Here is a 16,081-nt window from a genome sequence, read left to right on the forward strand (position 1 = left end):
AAAGGAAATGAATTGATTCACATCATTATCATTTACAAAGTTTGCCACTAGTGGAAAATAGTAACTTTCTTCTTTCTGTCTGTATCTAAGCCCACATACCCTGTGCCACCCAGTTTCTCCTGTGATAAGATGTTTGCATGAAGGTAACTACAATGTACATCCTCAGAGTGTTATTAATATGACACTTTAGAGAAATTGTGTAAAAAAACCAGACTTCTTACCTGTCTACCCAGAACAAGCAGTGTGATGAAGAATATAAAGAGAGACACAGAGCCCATGGTCTTCAGGTCTTTCCAAATGCCTGGTCTGTTAAAAACAAACAGACAAAAACAAATCAAAACAATATACACACAGGACGTAGAATCTGTGAATCGGCAAACTTCAGAAATTCTAGTTGAGTGTCTGCATTCCATTCTGGCCACACACACACACACACACACACACACACACACACCAAATATATTTTCAAACTCAGATTACATCAAAACAAAACAATCCTATTTTAAGAGCTTCATAAAACATTCTTCCAAATTCGTAAAGGTTTCTTATTTTATACCAAGCTCAAACAAATATTAGGGGAAGGAATGTTAATCTTATTTTCTTTATAGTTCGGGGATCATTATGGATAATTTCATATATTACTTTTTCAAATTTTCAAATTTTTCTTAGAAAGAACTTCATTTCTACACGCTATCACTTTCTCAAAAGCACCCATTCTTAGACCCTCTTTTATATGACTTTGTATCACAAAAGTGTAATGAAGTTGGAAACCCTTCATCCAACGGCCCACTTCCCCTCAGGTCCAGATAGATATCAGTAAATTATCCCTGCTCAAGTTCTCACATCCTTACCACAACATTCCAGGCAGTGACCTTCCACACATCCAAGTTGGCATGTGGGTTGGTCAATTTTATGTGTCAACTTCAGTGGGCCACAGGGTGCCCAGCTAGTTAGTCAAATACTACTCTGGGTGTTTCTGTGAGAATATTTTTTGGGTAAGATCAACATTGAAATTGGTAGGTTGAATAAAGCCATTGTCCTCCGCAATATGGGTGGGCCTCATCCAAACAGTTGAAGGCATCAACAATAGAAAAGGCTGATCTTCTTTTGAGCAAGAGAGAATTCTCTCTGGCCTGACTACCTTTGAACTGGAACATCGATTACTCCTGGTTCTACAGCAGCTCCTGGCCTTCAGACTCAAACCAAGACACTGGCTTTGCAGATTTTGGATTTGCCAACCCCCTTAATCACATGAGCCAATTCCTTGTGGCAATCATATCTATACCTCCTATAGGTTCTGTTTTTCCTGAAAACAGTGAGAAATACAGCATGTAAAGGAAAATCTACTGCCATCCCAGGACAGTCCTGCATAAGCTGACAAAGAATAATTTCCCACATAGTTCTGTAAGACCTGAAAAAACAGTTGATTTAGTATGACACAGTGTCGCATAAGCATCATAGGTTGTATTTAATCAAGTATAAATATCACGTAATCACTTTCTGTTTGTGAGTTGAAGTTGCTTTGAGATTTTTCTGTTTCTCTATGGAAGGTTCATGTAATCTTTTTAAAAAAAATTTATTTTGTTTTTTCAATAGTTTTTCTTTTTAAAAAATATATTTTATTGATTTTTTTCTTTTTTTAAATTGATTTCAGAGAGAGGAAAGGAGAGGGATAGAGAGTTAGAAACAGATTACAGAGAAACATCTATCAGCGGCCTCCTGCACACCCCCTACTGGGGATGTGCCTGCAACCAAGGTACATGCCCTTGACCAGAATTGAACCTGGGACCCTTCAGTCCGCAGGCCAATGCTCTATCCACTGAGCCAAACCAGTTAGGGCCCAGGATATAATCTTGACTCCACCTTCTCTAGCAAGCTGTGGGCTCTGGGATTAACCCCTTGAAACTACACTTTCCTCATCAGCCAAACGGGGTACCAATACCTACCTTATGGGCTGCTTCCATAACTAAATCAAATAGTTATATACCTGGCAGAGAGCCTGACACCGAGGAAGCACTGCATAAAGGGCACTCATGACTTTAGGTATTAACTACAGGGAGATGGGGTGGGCGATGGAACTGGGAAGGATACACAAATACTGATTGGAGGATATCATTAACAGAATAAAAGATCCAAGTGTAAAGCAGAAGTGGATTCCTACATCAATGAGGACACAGTTGCCCAGTCCCTGTGGTTTAAGACTCAGGACCGCAGAGAACTCGCCAGAAACTGGCGGTGCTTGCATTCAGGGCTCTCTCCTCCCTACCAAGCCAGCTATGTCTGGAAGAATCTGAGCTCTTCAGCCAGCAGGTCAGCAGTTTCTCTCTGAGAATGAAGTAAGCTGAAAAGTGCCATTTTCCTGTCTCACTCATATTGATTTTAAGAAATGAAGCTCCATTTTGAGCCAGTGGCAGCTGTGTCTAACAGCACAGTTGAAGGGACTCAGGGGAGCAGTTGTTTATAAACAGTGCTGACTGCAATGAATGTTAAGCTCATCGTTTTTCTATACTGACTATATTGACATGATCTTGACCAGTTAGTAAAAGTGGTACAATACAGCCAAACAGCCTAAGAAGCTGGCACAGGCTGAGTTTTGAATTTTCATATTGTCTTTTGAACACCTTATTACTTTGAACCAGGGGTCTGAGAAAGCAGCTATGCCACCCCCCTCTTCCACTCACCACCTCTGTAAGCCCCAAACTAAGAGTGAAATGTTGACTCCCAGGTCAAGATCTTGCATTAGCATCATTGGCATAACCAATCAGAACTCAGGTCTCATTGGTATGCCCAGGAAAGGAACCTGATGCCCCAAATATGCCAGCTCAGGTCCCTGTCACTGCGGGAGAATGGGAGGAGGTCCCTTTTAATGTAATCCAGGTCCTGCCTGGGTTTGCAGTTACTCACACAGAAAATATATGTAAGCAACCTATGGGAACAATCCTTTCCCAGAACGCCTCACATCAATGCACTTGAGCATTGGTTTAGGCGTGGAAGTGTCCTGCTCCCCACTCCTACATCTTGAGCCTCAGTGAGGAATAGTGGTGGCTGAAAGTAGGTACTTGGAGGAAGCAAGGTAAGGGGGGGGGGCTCTCATGCTGAACTTGGCAGTGGGTTTGAAAGTACAGACCAAAATGGACCTCAGACATAAGAAGGCACAACCCAGATGTAGAGCAGACTCGTGTCCCGACACATGGATTCCTTTTTTACTTCTGAAAATCTCTGTACTAGGAAGAACTGCACCTTGCTTTCTTGAGTTTCATTTAGATGTCTTTAAAACTTCTTTTATTCATCCAGCCAAAAAAGAGTTGCCTACCCTCACCGGAGCCCTTCTCTCCCATGGGGGCCTCTCAGGGATGCATGCTGCCAGGGCTCCTGTAGTTTGAATGATGAACTTCTCCATCCACAGATCCATTCCTGGTTACCTTGCTCTTTGTGTGTATGTGGGGGAGGAGGGGAAGAAAAGGAATGTGTAATGTGGAGGGAGCATCGGAAGAGATGGAATAAAAGGGTAGGATGTCCTCCTGGCAGAGTCTAGTCAACTGTGTGGATCACTGTATTAGTTTCACAGGGCTGCCGAAACATAGTACCACACACTGGGTGGCTTAACGCAATAGGAATTTATTGTCTCACAGTCCTGGAGGCCAGAAGTCTGAAACCCAGGTGCTGGCAGGGCGATGCTCCCTCTGACACTTGCTGAGAAATCCTTCTTGCCTCGTCCTGGCTTCTGGTGGTTGGCCACCACTCTCTGGTGCTCCTTGGCTCACTCCTGCATCACCCCAATCTCTGTCTCATCATCACATGTGTCCTCCCAGTGTGTCTCCTTCTTCACATGGCCATCTTCTTATAAGGACACCAACCATGTTGGATTAGCACCCACCCTGCTCCAGTAGGACCTCATCTTAACTAATCACGTCTGCAATAACCCTGATTCCAAGTAGATTCATGTTGTGAGGTGTGGGGGGTTAGGACTTCAGCAGGTCTTCTTTTGAGGGACACAGTTCTACCCATAACAATTATGTTAGCCATTTATATAAAAAATGACAGCTAGTTGGGTATGAGGCCTCTTTTTCTCTCTCCCCCTTTGAGTTTTAAGGATAAGGTCCATTTCAGACTTTCATGTGTGAGGGTTGTGCTATCACCGAGTTATACAGTAGGGGAGACAGAGCTGATATAATTTTTTTTTATTCTTTTTAAAAAAATATTATAATAAGTATTACAAAGGGTATTACATATGTGTCCTTCCCCTCCCCCACCCTTGACAATCCCCTGCCCTCCCTTACCCCCCAGTGTCTTATGTCCATTAGTTATGCTTATATGCATGCATACAAGTCCTTCGGTTGATCTCTTACTCCCCTCCCTTCTGCCCCCCAACCCTCTCTGGCCTTCCCACTGCAGTTTGACAATCAGTTTGAGGCAGCTCTGCCTCTGTATCTATTATTGTTCAAAAGTTTGTAATGGTCTTTATTATCCATGAATGAGTGAGATCATGTGGTATTTTTCCTTCATTGACTGGCTTATTTCACTTAGCATAATGCTCTCCAGTTCCATCCATGCCGTTGCAAATGGTAAGAGTTCCTTCTTTTTTACAGCAGCATAGTATTCCATCGTGTAGATGTACCACAGTTTTCTAATCCATTCATCTACTGATGGGCACTTAGGCTGTTTCCAAATCTTAGCTATGGTGAATTGTGCTGCTATGAACATAGGGGTGCATATATCCTTTCTGATTGGTGTTTTTGGTTTCTTGGGATATATTCCTAGAAGTGGGATCACAGGGTCAAATGGGAGTTCCATTTCCAGTTTTTTGAGGAAACTCCATACTGTCTTCCATAGTGGCTGCACCAGTCTGCATTCCCACCAGCAGTGCACAAGTGTTCCTTTTTCTCCACATCCTCTCCAGCACTTGTCGTTTGTTGATTTGTTGATGATAGCCATTCTGACAGGTGTGAGATGGTACCTCATTGTTGTTTTGATTTGCATCTCTCGGATGATTAGTGACTTTGAGCATGTTTTCATATGTCTCTTGGCTTTCTGAATGTCCTCTTTTGAAAGGTGTCTATTTAGATCCTTTGCCCATTTTTTGATTGGATTGTTTATCTTCCTTTTGTTAAGTTGTATGAGTTCCCTATAAATTTTGGAGATTAGGCCCTTATCAGATATAATGTTGGCAAATATGTTCTCCCATGTAGTGGGCTTTCTTGTTGTTTTGTTGATGGTTTCTTTTGCTGTGCAGAAACTTTTTATTTTGATGTAGTCCCATTTGTTTATTTTCTCTTTAGTTTCCAATGCCCTAGGATCTGTATCGGTGAAGAAATTGCTTCGGCATAGGTCTGAGATTTTGTTGCCTTTGGATTCTTCTAGTATTTTTATGGTTTCCGGTCGTATATTTAAGTCCTTTATCCATTTTGAGTTTATTTTTGTGTATGGTGTAAGTTGGTGGTCTAGTTTCATTTTCTTGCATATATCTGTCCAATTTTCCCAACACCATTTATTGAAGAGACTATCTTGGCTCCATTGTATGTTCTTGCCTCCTTTGTCAAATATTAATTGAGCATATTGGTTCGGGCTAATTTCTGGACTCTCTATTCTATTCCACTGATCTATATGTCTGTTCTTGTGCCAGTACCAGGCAGTTTTGAGAACAGTGGCAGAGCTGATATAATTGAGAAAGTTTCTAACTCGATGATTCTTACCTTGATGACAGTTTCAGTCAAAATGTGACCAAATATGTTTTCTTTAATAGCTCAAAATTGGACTCTGGAGATGTAGATATCCAAGTATGCCTGTAGCCACACACTAATTTGCAGTTGGCCTTCGCCCTGAGGCTGTTCATGGGGTACTCATTCTGGCCCTCAAGTTTTGAGAGTCCAAAAGAACAAAGAAACCTAACAAACTGGGTGGCAGATATGGAGGGATTACGTGGTGAACCAGTTTCTAACCTAAAGGCAAACAGTTCTGGTGAGGTAAAAATGACATTTTCATTCTCTGAGGAGAGAAAGCAGTCCAGGCATATGGACACAAATATAATCCTTAAATTTTTTTTTCTTGGTGAAATGAGCCTCTATTTTTAATTTTTTTTCAATTTTAAAGAACTCAGTTTATTAATTGACCAGATTACAAAAATAACCATGGTAGATACCTTAGTTCATTCTCCTAATAAGCCTATTGATCTGGTCTTCCCTGTTCCCAGCATCTCCACCTTCTACACAGTGGGTGGTTTTTCTCTTTACCCCAGCTCCTGGAGAAGATAACTTGATGGGCCACAGGAAGTTGTTACTTCTTTGAAGTGTTTTCCAACAATATAGATCTCATGAATCAGATCTTCCATGCAGGTGATGCCATAATTACCAAGAGATCAAGCAATCAATGAGTTATCTGTCAGGGCAGTTTGTTTTTTGTTGATTGTCCCATAACCATGCTTGTAGATCAATTCATTTACTGACTTCAGGTTTGGGTACCCCCATGCAATATATGGTTCCACAATCCTCAGCATGTTCATGGAAGCCTTGTTGAGCTTAACAAAGGTGCCACTGAAGATCTGGCAAAGGCCAAGAAGATGCAGCACCTTTTGGACCTTTGGGCTCACACCATTGAGACCTTTGATCCTGATGACAAATGCCAATTTGGGTTCGGCAGGTACATAGAAGTTGCCAGCTTTTCTTGCCATCCTGGTCATTCGAAGCTCAGTTCTGTACATCGGCCTGTATTCCTTGTGATAGTGCTTAGCTTTTTCATAGATGAACTTCGTTCTTGCCTTTTAAAGCATCTTTTGGGCAAACTTCTTTCTCAGGTGCTTGATCTTCAGCTTTGTGAAATTCATTCACTTTTTCTTGAGGGTTTCTGGCACAGCAGGAACTTTCTTCTTCTTCTCTTCTGCACCCTCCATGGTTCCAGCCAGAAAAGAGTGAGCCTCTATTTTTAAATAAAAAAAGCATCTCAAGAAATCTAGTTATCTGTTGTTTTGGTAATAGTTGATAAACTGAAGTAAAAGTGTGACACATGTTTATTTATTTATTTTAAAAATATATTTTATTGATTTTTTACAGAGAGGGAGGGAGAGGGATAGAGAGTTAGAAACATCAATGAGAGACAAACATCGATCAGCTGCCTCCTGCACACCCCCTACTGGGGATGTGTCTGCAACTAAGGTACATGCCCTTGACCGGAATCGAACCTGGGACCTTTCAGTCCACAGGCCGATGTTCTATCCACTGAGCCAAACCGGTTACGGCGACACATGTTTATATATCTGACATGTCCTTTACCTATTCATACATTGACAGACTTAGGTCATTTCCATGTCATGGCTACTGTGAATAAGCTGCAATGAACATGGGAGTGCAGATATCTCTTTGAGATCCTGATTTCAATTTCTGTAGCTATACTAGTATACCAGTAGTGGGATTACTGGATCATATGGCAGTTCTGTTTTTATTTTTTTCGAGGGACTTTCATACTGTTTTCCATAGTGGCTGAAGCAATTTACACGTTCATCAACAGTGTACAGGGTTCCCTTTTCTCCACTCCCTTGTCAGCACTTGTTATTGCTTGTCTTTTTGCTAATAGCCATTCGAACAGGTGTGAGGTGATATCTCATTGTTTTTTTAGATATATTTTTATTGATTTCAGAGAGGGAGAGAGAGAGAGAGAAACGTCAATGCTGAGAGAGAAAAATCATTGATTGGTTGCCTCCTGCACGCCCCCTACTGGGGATTGGGTCTGCAACCTGGGGATGTGCCCTTGACTGGAATTGAACCTGGGACCCTTCAGTCCGAAGGCTGATGCTCTATCCACTGAGCCAAACCAGCTAGGGCTCATTGTGGTTTTGATCTCCCTGATTAGTGATGTTGAGCATCTTTTCATGTACATGTTGACCATTTGTTAAGTCTTCAATGAAAAAATGCTCCATGCTTCTTGCTCCCTCTAGTGGCAGAATTCTTAAGCTTGTATTCCTCCTCTCCATCCTACAATGCATCGGGTCAAGTGCTGACTGCCTCCCTTTAGTTTTCCCAACAAAACCTACTAAGGTTCATGTCCCCATATTTGGACCAGTTTTCTGTGTGTGCTCACTAGCTGTCTGCCAAAGCTCACTCTCTCTGCTGCCATAGGGAATGCACACAGGGAGCCGGCCACAGAGCAGGGGTGGGAGGTGGGGGAGGCACAGGGAACAGTGGAGGTACCCGTGGGCCAGGTGGGGGATCTGCGGGCAAAGTGTTCCCCATGGATGGTGGGCAGGCTGCTTGATGGAGGCCTCAGTGCAGTTAGTGGAATCCCTTTAATGCCCATGGAGAGTCCCATCTGCCACTCTTCCAGCCTCTACCTGACCCCCAGTCATACAGCTCCCGATGTAGTATTCAGGGTGGGTCAAGAGGACAGGGGCTTCTTTGTAGTGCCTGCACAGCTGGGGAAGCTTTGTGCTCACTTACATGCTCTTGTTTCCCCTTCAGGACCATGGGTGAGGGGATGTCTCTTGAGCCTAAGCTGTGCCATCATGGGGGAAGGCGCTGTGGGTAGAGTCAAACTGTTCTTATTGCCTACTTCAAAGCATTCAAATTCTAATTTTTCTTCCCATAATGTGCTGGGACTTTCCTCTGGAAACCTGGACTTTCCTAAGGCTCTCTAATCCACTGGTGACTAGCTGAGGGTGTTTTCCCGGCCTCCCAGATCATGGCTGAGAGGGGCTAGAGCAGGTGCCTGGGCCACCGCAGGGCCCACAGCCAGGACCAAGGTCTGTATGACATTACCTGATGCACAGGTGGGTGAGACTCCACCTAGATCCCTTGGTATCGTTGCTGGACCCCACAACTCTCACAAAGGTACTTTTGTCTGTGGACAGATTTCAAATTATTATTATTAAGGTGGGGAGGGGGGGAGGGAGGAAACGAGAGATATCTTATTCTGCCACGTCCTGTGATTTTCAATCTCCATGATGGTTCTTCGTCTTTCCAATATTGCAGTCAACTCTGGGCTACCTGAGGTAGCTCCCAGCCTGCATGCCACTCATTTCCTAGGTGTGTTGTACAAATGTAACCACGACTCCCTGGCAACCTCCTTTTGGCCTTCTGCCGAACCATGGTTTTCTTATAGCAGGTTTGTGTGACCTTCTTGACAACAGAGACTATATGTTATCCATCTCTGTGTGCTCCGACTCCAGGAATTGGGGCGGGCATATGGAGAATGCTCAATACAAGTGTGTTGTAGAAACAAATGAATGAGTGGACAAATAATCATGCTGGTTTGAAACCTAAGGGGTTTCATTTCCAGACAATCTTCCTCCCCCTGGCTGGACACAGATTTGCCGAGATCCTGTGGAAGCTTCCGGAGACGATGGCCCAGTGTTATCCAAAGACAGACAGCTCAAAGCCTCATGCCTTTTCAGAGTGGTGTTCAAACTTGGTCAGCGGAACATGCAGGGGCTGAAACAGACTAACACGGTAAGGGATGTGCCCAGCTTCAGCACCACCGATGGGAGAGTTGGTGATAAGTATGAATTCTGTACAGTCTGTGGGCACAGGCTCTGGGAAATCTCCCTCCCCTCATTCTAAAATCAAACAAAACAGCCCAGAATTGAGTATCTTCCTGCAGGTGGGTCCAAATCACAGGACATTTTCTGTTTTAGGTTAGACAACCAAATTGCTCACCGATGGCTGCTTTCTGGAGAAGAAAAGAAAGCTTGAGTTGTCCTAGGATGACTTGCTTTTTTGTTAAATTAGGCATCTCAGGTTACCTACCTCCAGCCCCACTGCCAGTCACAGGGAGATGTGTGTGTTCCTTGCTTTCTGGAGATGGCACAGGGTGGGGGAACTCAAAAGGGGAAGAGAAACTGAGATAGGAAATGTGAAAGTAATATTATTTCAACATTAACTTGGACATATTATGGGTTTGAATGCAAATTTGAAATACAGTTTTAATTTAAAAGAGAAGACTTCAAGGAAATTTCAGGTGCTCTGGAATACGCCCAGACTGTCTACCGCAGAGGGAGTCTGCCCTGCTCCCTGGCCTGTCTCCTGAGTGGTTAATTCTGCAGTTCTTCCTCCAGACTCTCAGTGGGCTCATCACCAGTTGACCCCAAGTCAGGGCATTGTCAAAATATGTCACAATATCTTGAATTCTAGCTGTTGGGTTTTCCATGAGACACAGGGAAAGAAGAGCAATTCCACATCGAAGGTGCCTAACTCACAGCTCTCAGCGGTATATGTCTGCTTGAGCATCTGCATCACTACCCTTGATACCAAGCTGCTGCTGATCTGGAAGTTAAAATTATATAGACATTTCTACCAACAACAATCCAGAGCCTCTGAATGATGCCAGGCACCAGTATGGCTGCTGCTGATTTATATACTTTATTTATACGCTGTCCACAAAGTATCTATTTTATGAGGCTTAAGTGCTTAAACAGAGCTGGTTAGTCTACCAGGCCCCTGGTCATCCCCTCTGCTCTCCATGCCTGACACCTCTTTGAATTTAATGGCACATTTCTGGGTCGATACGAAATGGTAACATCCATCCCTTGAGATTTTTCAGTTCTGCAAGGAAAAAGCTTCCAAGAAAAACCGGACACTGTCTTGCAGACGCTGTAAGAAGCATTTGTCATGGGAAGTGTCTCTGACACAAAAACAGCTTCCAGCAATATCAATGGTCATCACCATCCATCACCAAGAAGAGCACTCAGTGTCCTCGAAGGCCCTGGCTGAGGGCTGAGGGCTGAGGGCTGAGGGAGGCAGTGTCATGGACAGGAACCAGAATCCTTATCGATCGATACAGCAAAATATCTTGTCCTCACAGACAAGATGGAGGAGTGTTGTAAATGCCAAAGAATTAAGACACATCTCGTTCTGGCCCTTCTAAATACCAGAAACTTCTGCGGTGACTTAGCGGAATCACAGAACGGCAGGTCATGTTAAGTACTGAGACGCTGCTGGCCTCCATTCTAGATTTAGTTTTCAAATTTTTATATGACTGATCATCAATAACTGAAATGTACATCAAAACTGTTAAAACATATTTTAGAGGTTTGTATTCCTTTATAAAGAAAAAAAGAGAATCTGCAATTACTATTTTGCTGTCAAGTCATTAAGGCAAAATGAGTTAAAACTATTAAATTCAATTAAACTACTACATTAGCATTGAAACTATTTTTGTCATGTTCATTTCATACTTTGCATTTTTTTTTGCTTATTTATTTATTTTTCCTTTTTAGTCCTCTCCTCTCCCCCGCCGTCCCTTTGGCAACCATCAGCTTGTTCTCTTTATCTGTGGGTCTGTTTCTGTTTGGTTTTGCTTGTTCATTTGTTTTATATTTTTTAGATTCCACATATAACTGAAATCATATGGTATTTGTCTTTCTCTTTCTGGCTTATTTCACCTAGCATAATATACTTTAGGTCTATTCATGTTGTCGTGAATGGCAAGATTTCGAATTTTTAATGTCATACTCTCTCAAAGTAGTCTTCTTTTTTTTCTCCTGAAAAGTTGATTTTCCACATTCATGAATCTGTAAGAATATGTTTGATGTCACTTTCTGAATTTTTCATTGATCTGGAGTTGCATACTTGCATACTTTGTAGTGCATACCTCTGTTTTCTTTGCTAGCCCTGCTGGCAAAAACTGCCCTGTTGGCTTGTACCATGTTGTTGGCTTGCCCATTATCCATGTCAAATTTGGTTTGAAAAAGCCCTCTGAAACGTAGGTCATGGTGAACTCACGTACAGGACAACAACACTATCCAAACTGTGTATTGAAACGATGGCTGGGCACTGCCTTATAAACAGAGATGCCCTCCATATCTTCTCTTGACATTTAAGGTATAAACAAAACGGATGCTGATCCTGGAAAGACACATCTCCAAGGAGCCTCTTCCTCCGGGGAAGCAGGTGAGGTGAACGTGTCATTAGAGCCAGTATATTCAGGAGCACAGCCTGTTTTTATTCATTCATTCAGTAGATATTCACTGAGCACCCATTTACAAGGTGCCAGGCACACTTTCAGGCACTGTGGACACCACAGTGGTACCTGGTTCAGATCTGCTCTTTCCTTAAATCAAGAGTTTCTATGAAAATTTTCAGTGTATGTACCATAGAAAAGGGATGGGCAGACATCAGAGGCAACAGATTTGTCCACGGGGGATACTCCCTAACCTTCTGGGATGGGAGTGTGGCTCAGTCCTCAGGCACACCCAGGGGTGAAAGCCCAAAGCTTGCAGTAGGCCTACTGGGAACCTTCAATGCCAATGAGGGGCCAGCCCAGAGGCTGAGGTGGGCAGCAAGGACAGTGACTGCCACACAGGCAAGCACCTGTCCCAGAAAGACCAGGACACCAGGAATGAAAGGTGTGTGTGGGGGGCAGAGATGCGGTGACCAGAAACAGGTCAGAAGAGGAAAAGGACCAAGATGTGACTTCAATGACACACACTCCCTCAGTCATTAAAGGAGGTGCCGCCTGGCACTCCTTAAGCCAGCTGCCTCCTTGAAGGATACCTGTGGCTTGGGACTTGGGATATCTACTCTCAAGGCACCATTCCATGTCAGGATCCTAGTCCTAGTTTCCTATCTGCAGGCGTTGTGTCAGCATCAACAAACCAAAGGATGAGGCAACTTTATCAGTCATTTGATGGGGGATCTCTGGAATCTCAGCAGAGAAAGAAAACATTGGGATGGGTGGATTTGGGCTCTGGCATGAATCGAAGGGTTGAATCAAACACACACAGAGGCTGAGAGACCAGGAGGGAATTCTAAACTTGCCCTCTTAGGAGTTTCTCAGATGGGGTTAGTTTTAAGCTGACATTAGAGAAAATTTGCTGTTATGTCAGCAAGATTTATCTTTTGGCAGAGGGATGCTCTGGGAGTGCTGTGGCAGCTCCTTCAGGAATCAGGTCTGGAGGTGGCAGAACCTTGAGGTCAAGTTTAGGAACAGGGAGACAGGTGCATCCCTCCGGGAGAGGATGTGGGCTTACTGTTGGGAGAGAAGGCAGGCCTCTGGGCTTCTCCTGCCAGCCCTCCCTAGCTTTAAGGCTAATAGAAAGACAGAACCAAGGAACAGACACAAAGGAGCTTGAATTAAACAAAAGGGGATAAAAGCTGAGGGTAAAAGCTCCTCTTCTTCGGCCCGAGCCCTGCTCCATTGCAGCCGGTGGTGTCTCTCTCAGACCCCACACGGAAATCTCTCCCATCAGAAACCTGCTAATCTAATTTCTTCCTCTGCCTCGGCTGTGTCGCGCATTCGGGAGCTTTAAATTTAATAAAGGGAATTTAGTAGCGTCGTCAGCTGCGCATAAAAATCAGTAATGCCGCATTTACTTAGGGATTTGATACAGGCTTTCTGGATACAGTACAGAAATATTGAAGCATGTTTGCTGGGCGCTTTTGAGAATTTATTGGAAAATTAACTTCTGATTTCATTCTCATCTTGGCTAAGGAATCATAAAAATTTCCTTAATACAATTATACATTTTTTGCAACTCCACTACCCTGAGCTTGATTACAGATTATTTGGATTTCATAGTGTGGAGGATGATGAAAATTAAATTAGGTGAAGAGAATGCTGTGCGGTTGTGTTTCTGAAAGCATTCTTATCGGCACGAAAGGTTCACACAGTGTCCCTGGCTCTGGGCCTCCGAAGACGTACATGGCCATGCACTGTCAGCAACTACCATCTTTCTGGAGCAACAAATCCATGCAAATACTTAAGGCATTTACTTTATATTAAAAGGAACATAGAAATATTATGGAGGATTATGCAACCTGCTCATTGAAGACACGTGAAGTCTGGTGGGTCCAGAAATAAACCGAACACTTGCTATAAAACATTGTCTTGCTATTAAAATGTGAGAGGGAGGATATCATAATGATTAAAACATTGTTTTTCAAGCAGGGAATAAATATTCATTATAAGCTTATGGAAGTAATTTGGTCACAGGTAACCTTGTATAAACCCGACTGAGTGTCCGTGAGAGGACCATTCTCTCAGCATCTAGTTCTAAGGCTGGGAGAGTAAACAGTCATATCTTTTCTTGAAAGTCAGTTTCTTCATAGAACAGAAAATCAACACAGTGATAGGAGTACTCCCTCCATACCAGGGTATTTTAGGAATGTTCCCATAAGAAATGTAGCACTGTAACTTGTGAATGTATTCACTTAGTTTCCAGTATTTTTATGTGTGTTGATTCAGTTGTTCTGGACTGGGGAGGGGGGCATTTTGCCTTGCAGGGTACATATGTCTGGAGGCATTTTTGGTTTTCATGGCTTTGGGGGAGGGGATTGTGTCTGGAGTCTAGTGGGAAGAGGCCAGGAATGCTGCTAAATATCCCACAATGCACAGGACAGCACCCTCATCAGAAAATTATTCAGCCACACCCAACCGTACACTATTGATATTATTCAGAAAAATATCAATAACGCTGAGGGTGAGAAACCCTAGCTTATTCTTATCAATATAGTAATATAGTACAGATTATAGCAAAATCATCTCTAAACCACTTCATACCTTCCTTTTATGATAATACATATTCTGTGTAATGTATAATAAAACCACACATCACCCTTCTGAACCATCGCTTCAAAGAAACTCACACAATGAGTTCCAATTACAATGTTATTGTTAATTTGCATTTACTCAACACACTCACATTATCGACATCCCATACTAAAGTAAGGAGAAAAAGGAGGAAGCCGGTTACCTCTCAAATAAGACCTGGCTGTAGTCGTCCAGGACATGGGCGTGAGTGTGGAGAAAGATGATGTTGTAGCCCACCAACGCCGCCAGCATGATCAACATCTTCAACTCGTAGTTCACCCGCAGGAAAACCGAGCAGGATATCAGCCCCAGAATGCAGCTGTATATAAAGTACTGGGACAGGAAAATGTGTTGAATCAACACTTAGAATCTCTTTTGAGAAATGCTGAAATAAGGATTAAGATTGGGGACCACCACCAAGCTCACTGGTCATCTTACAAATTTCATGGGAAAGCAAACGCCTTTTTCTCCTCTTTGATGCAGTAGTCAATGCCTGCACACATTTGATTTGGAAAAGGATTACTCATTACATGGCTTGCTGACCCAGCTTAGCATGTTTAATAAAAATAATCAGGCATATTGCCAAACAGACATAATTCTTTAAAAATCTATACTGAAGACATATAATTATAAGCCAATGTCATCTTCTTTTTTTTTAATACATTTTTATTGATTTTTTTACAGAGAGGAAGGGAGAGGGATAGAGAATTAGAAACATCGATGAGAGAGAAACATCGATCAGCTGCCTCCTGCACACTCCCTACTGGGGATGTGCCCGCAACCTAGGTACATGCCCTTGACCGAAATCGAACCTGGGACCTTTCAGTCCGCAGGCCGACGCTCTATCCACTGAGCCAAACCGGTTAGGGCATCATCTTCTTGAAAGTGAAAAAAAAAAAAGAACAGATCTTTTTAAAAATTTTAATACGTAGACTCTTTGTTGGCCTTTCAGTTCTTTAATTCTTTAAGTGGATGTAAGTCGTTACTGGTAGTTCTGTTAAAAGGTTAAGAAAGTGTAGACATTTTACTAAAAGAGACATTGTTTGTCAGAAGGACTATTTAAAACAGAAAGGATTTTTAAAACTCGAATCTTTGACCAGGGTGAGCCATGACTATCCTGGAAGCAGACAGGCACCGGAAAAAATGGGAAGAACCAAGTGGGAGGGAGAAGTGGGCACCTGCCACCCGTTTAGTCCATTGGAAGCAGCTCAGGCCAGCCTGTTAGCACTGTTCTCACTACTGACCACAGTGGACGTTGCTGAGTCGGGACACTCCCGGATTCCATCCTGCCTCACTCATCAGCTGACTCAGGTGAGGTCAGTGACCTCGCCTGCCTGTGGCACAGCGTCGTCATCTGTGAAATGGGGGTAATCGTGTCCTCCTTCCAGGTCACTGAGAAGAACAAGTAAAGCTTGGAGCCCAGAGCCCTGGAAATAGTTGTCATTCTCATAAAGCCTTGTTTTATTTTTTGCTAATATGGTGTTTTTACGAATAAGCAGTTTTGCTACTATATTAGCATTCTCGGAACAGACACAGCACTAGAAGAGTTAGTAACTTTAATAACACACAG

At 43.0% G+C, this 16,081-nt stretch overlaps 1 protein-coding gene and 1 pseudogene across 6 annotated transcripts in view; both read right to left on the reverse strand.

Annotated features, from left to right (window-relative positions):
* Nucleotides 1–16,081, reverse strand: part of ADCY2 (adenylate cyclase 2 (brain)) — a 281,136-nt gene that overhangs the window by 21,609 nt on the left and 243,446 nt on the right. For all 6 annotated transcript variants that reach the window (XM_005858116.2, XM_014548519.1, XM_014548515.1 and 3 more), the window contains 2 exons: nt 14,675–14,844; nt 222–306 (listed from right to left, as the gene is read on the reverse strand). In XM_005858116.2, the coding sequence (XP_005858178.2) occupies nt 222–306; nt 14,675–14,844 (255 nt within the window). The remainder of the gene's footprint in view (nt 1–221; nt 307–14,674; nt 14,845–16,081) is intronic.
* Nucleotides 6,072–6,899, reverse strand: LOC102241789 (annotated as a pseudogene).

The sequence above is a fragment of the Myotis brandtii genome, unplaced genomic scaffold (genome assembly GCF_000412655.1).
Source record: "Myotis brandtii unplaced genomic scaffold, ASM41265v1 scaffold115, whole genome shotgun sequence".
NCBI lineage: Eukaryota > Metazoa > Chordata > Mammalia > Chiroptera > Vespertilionidae > Myotis > Myotis brandtii.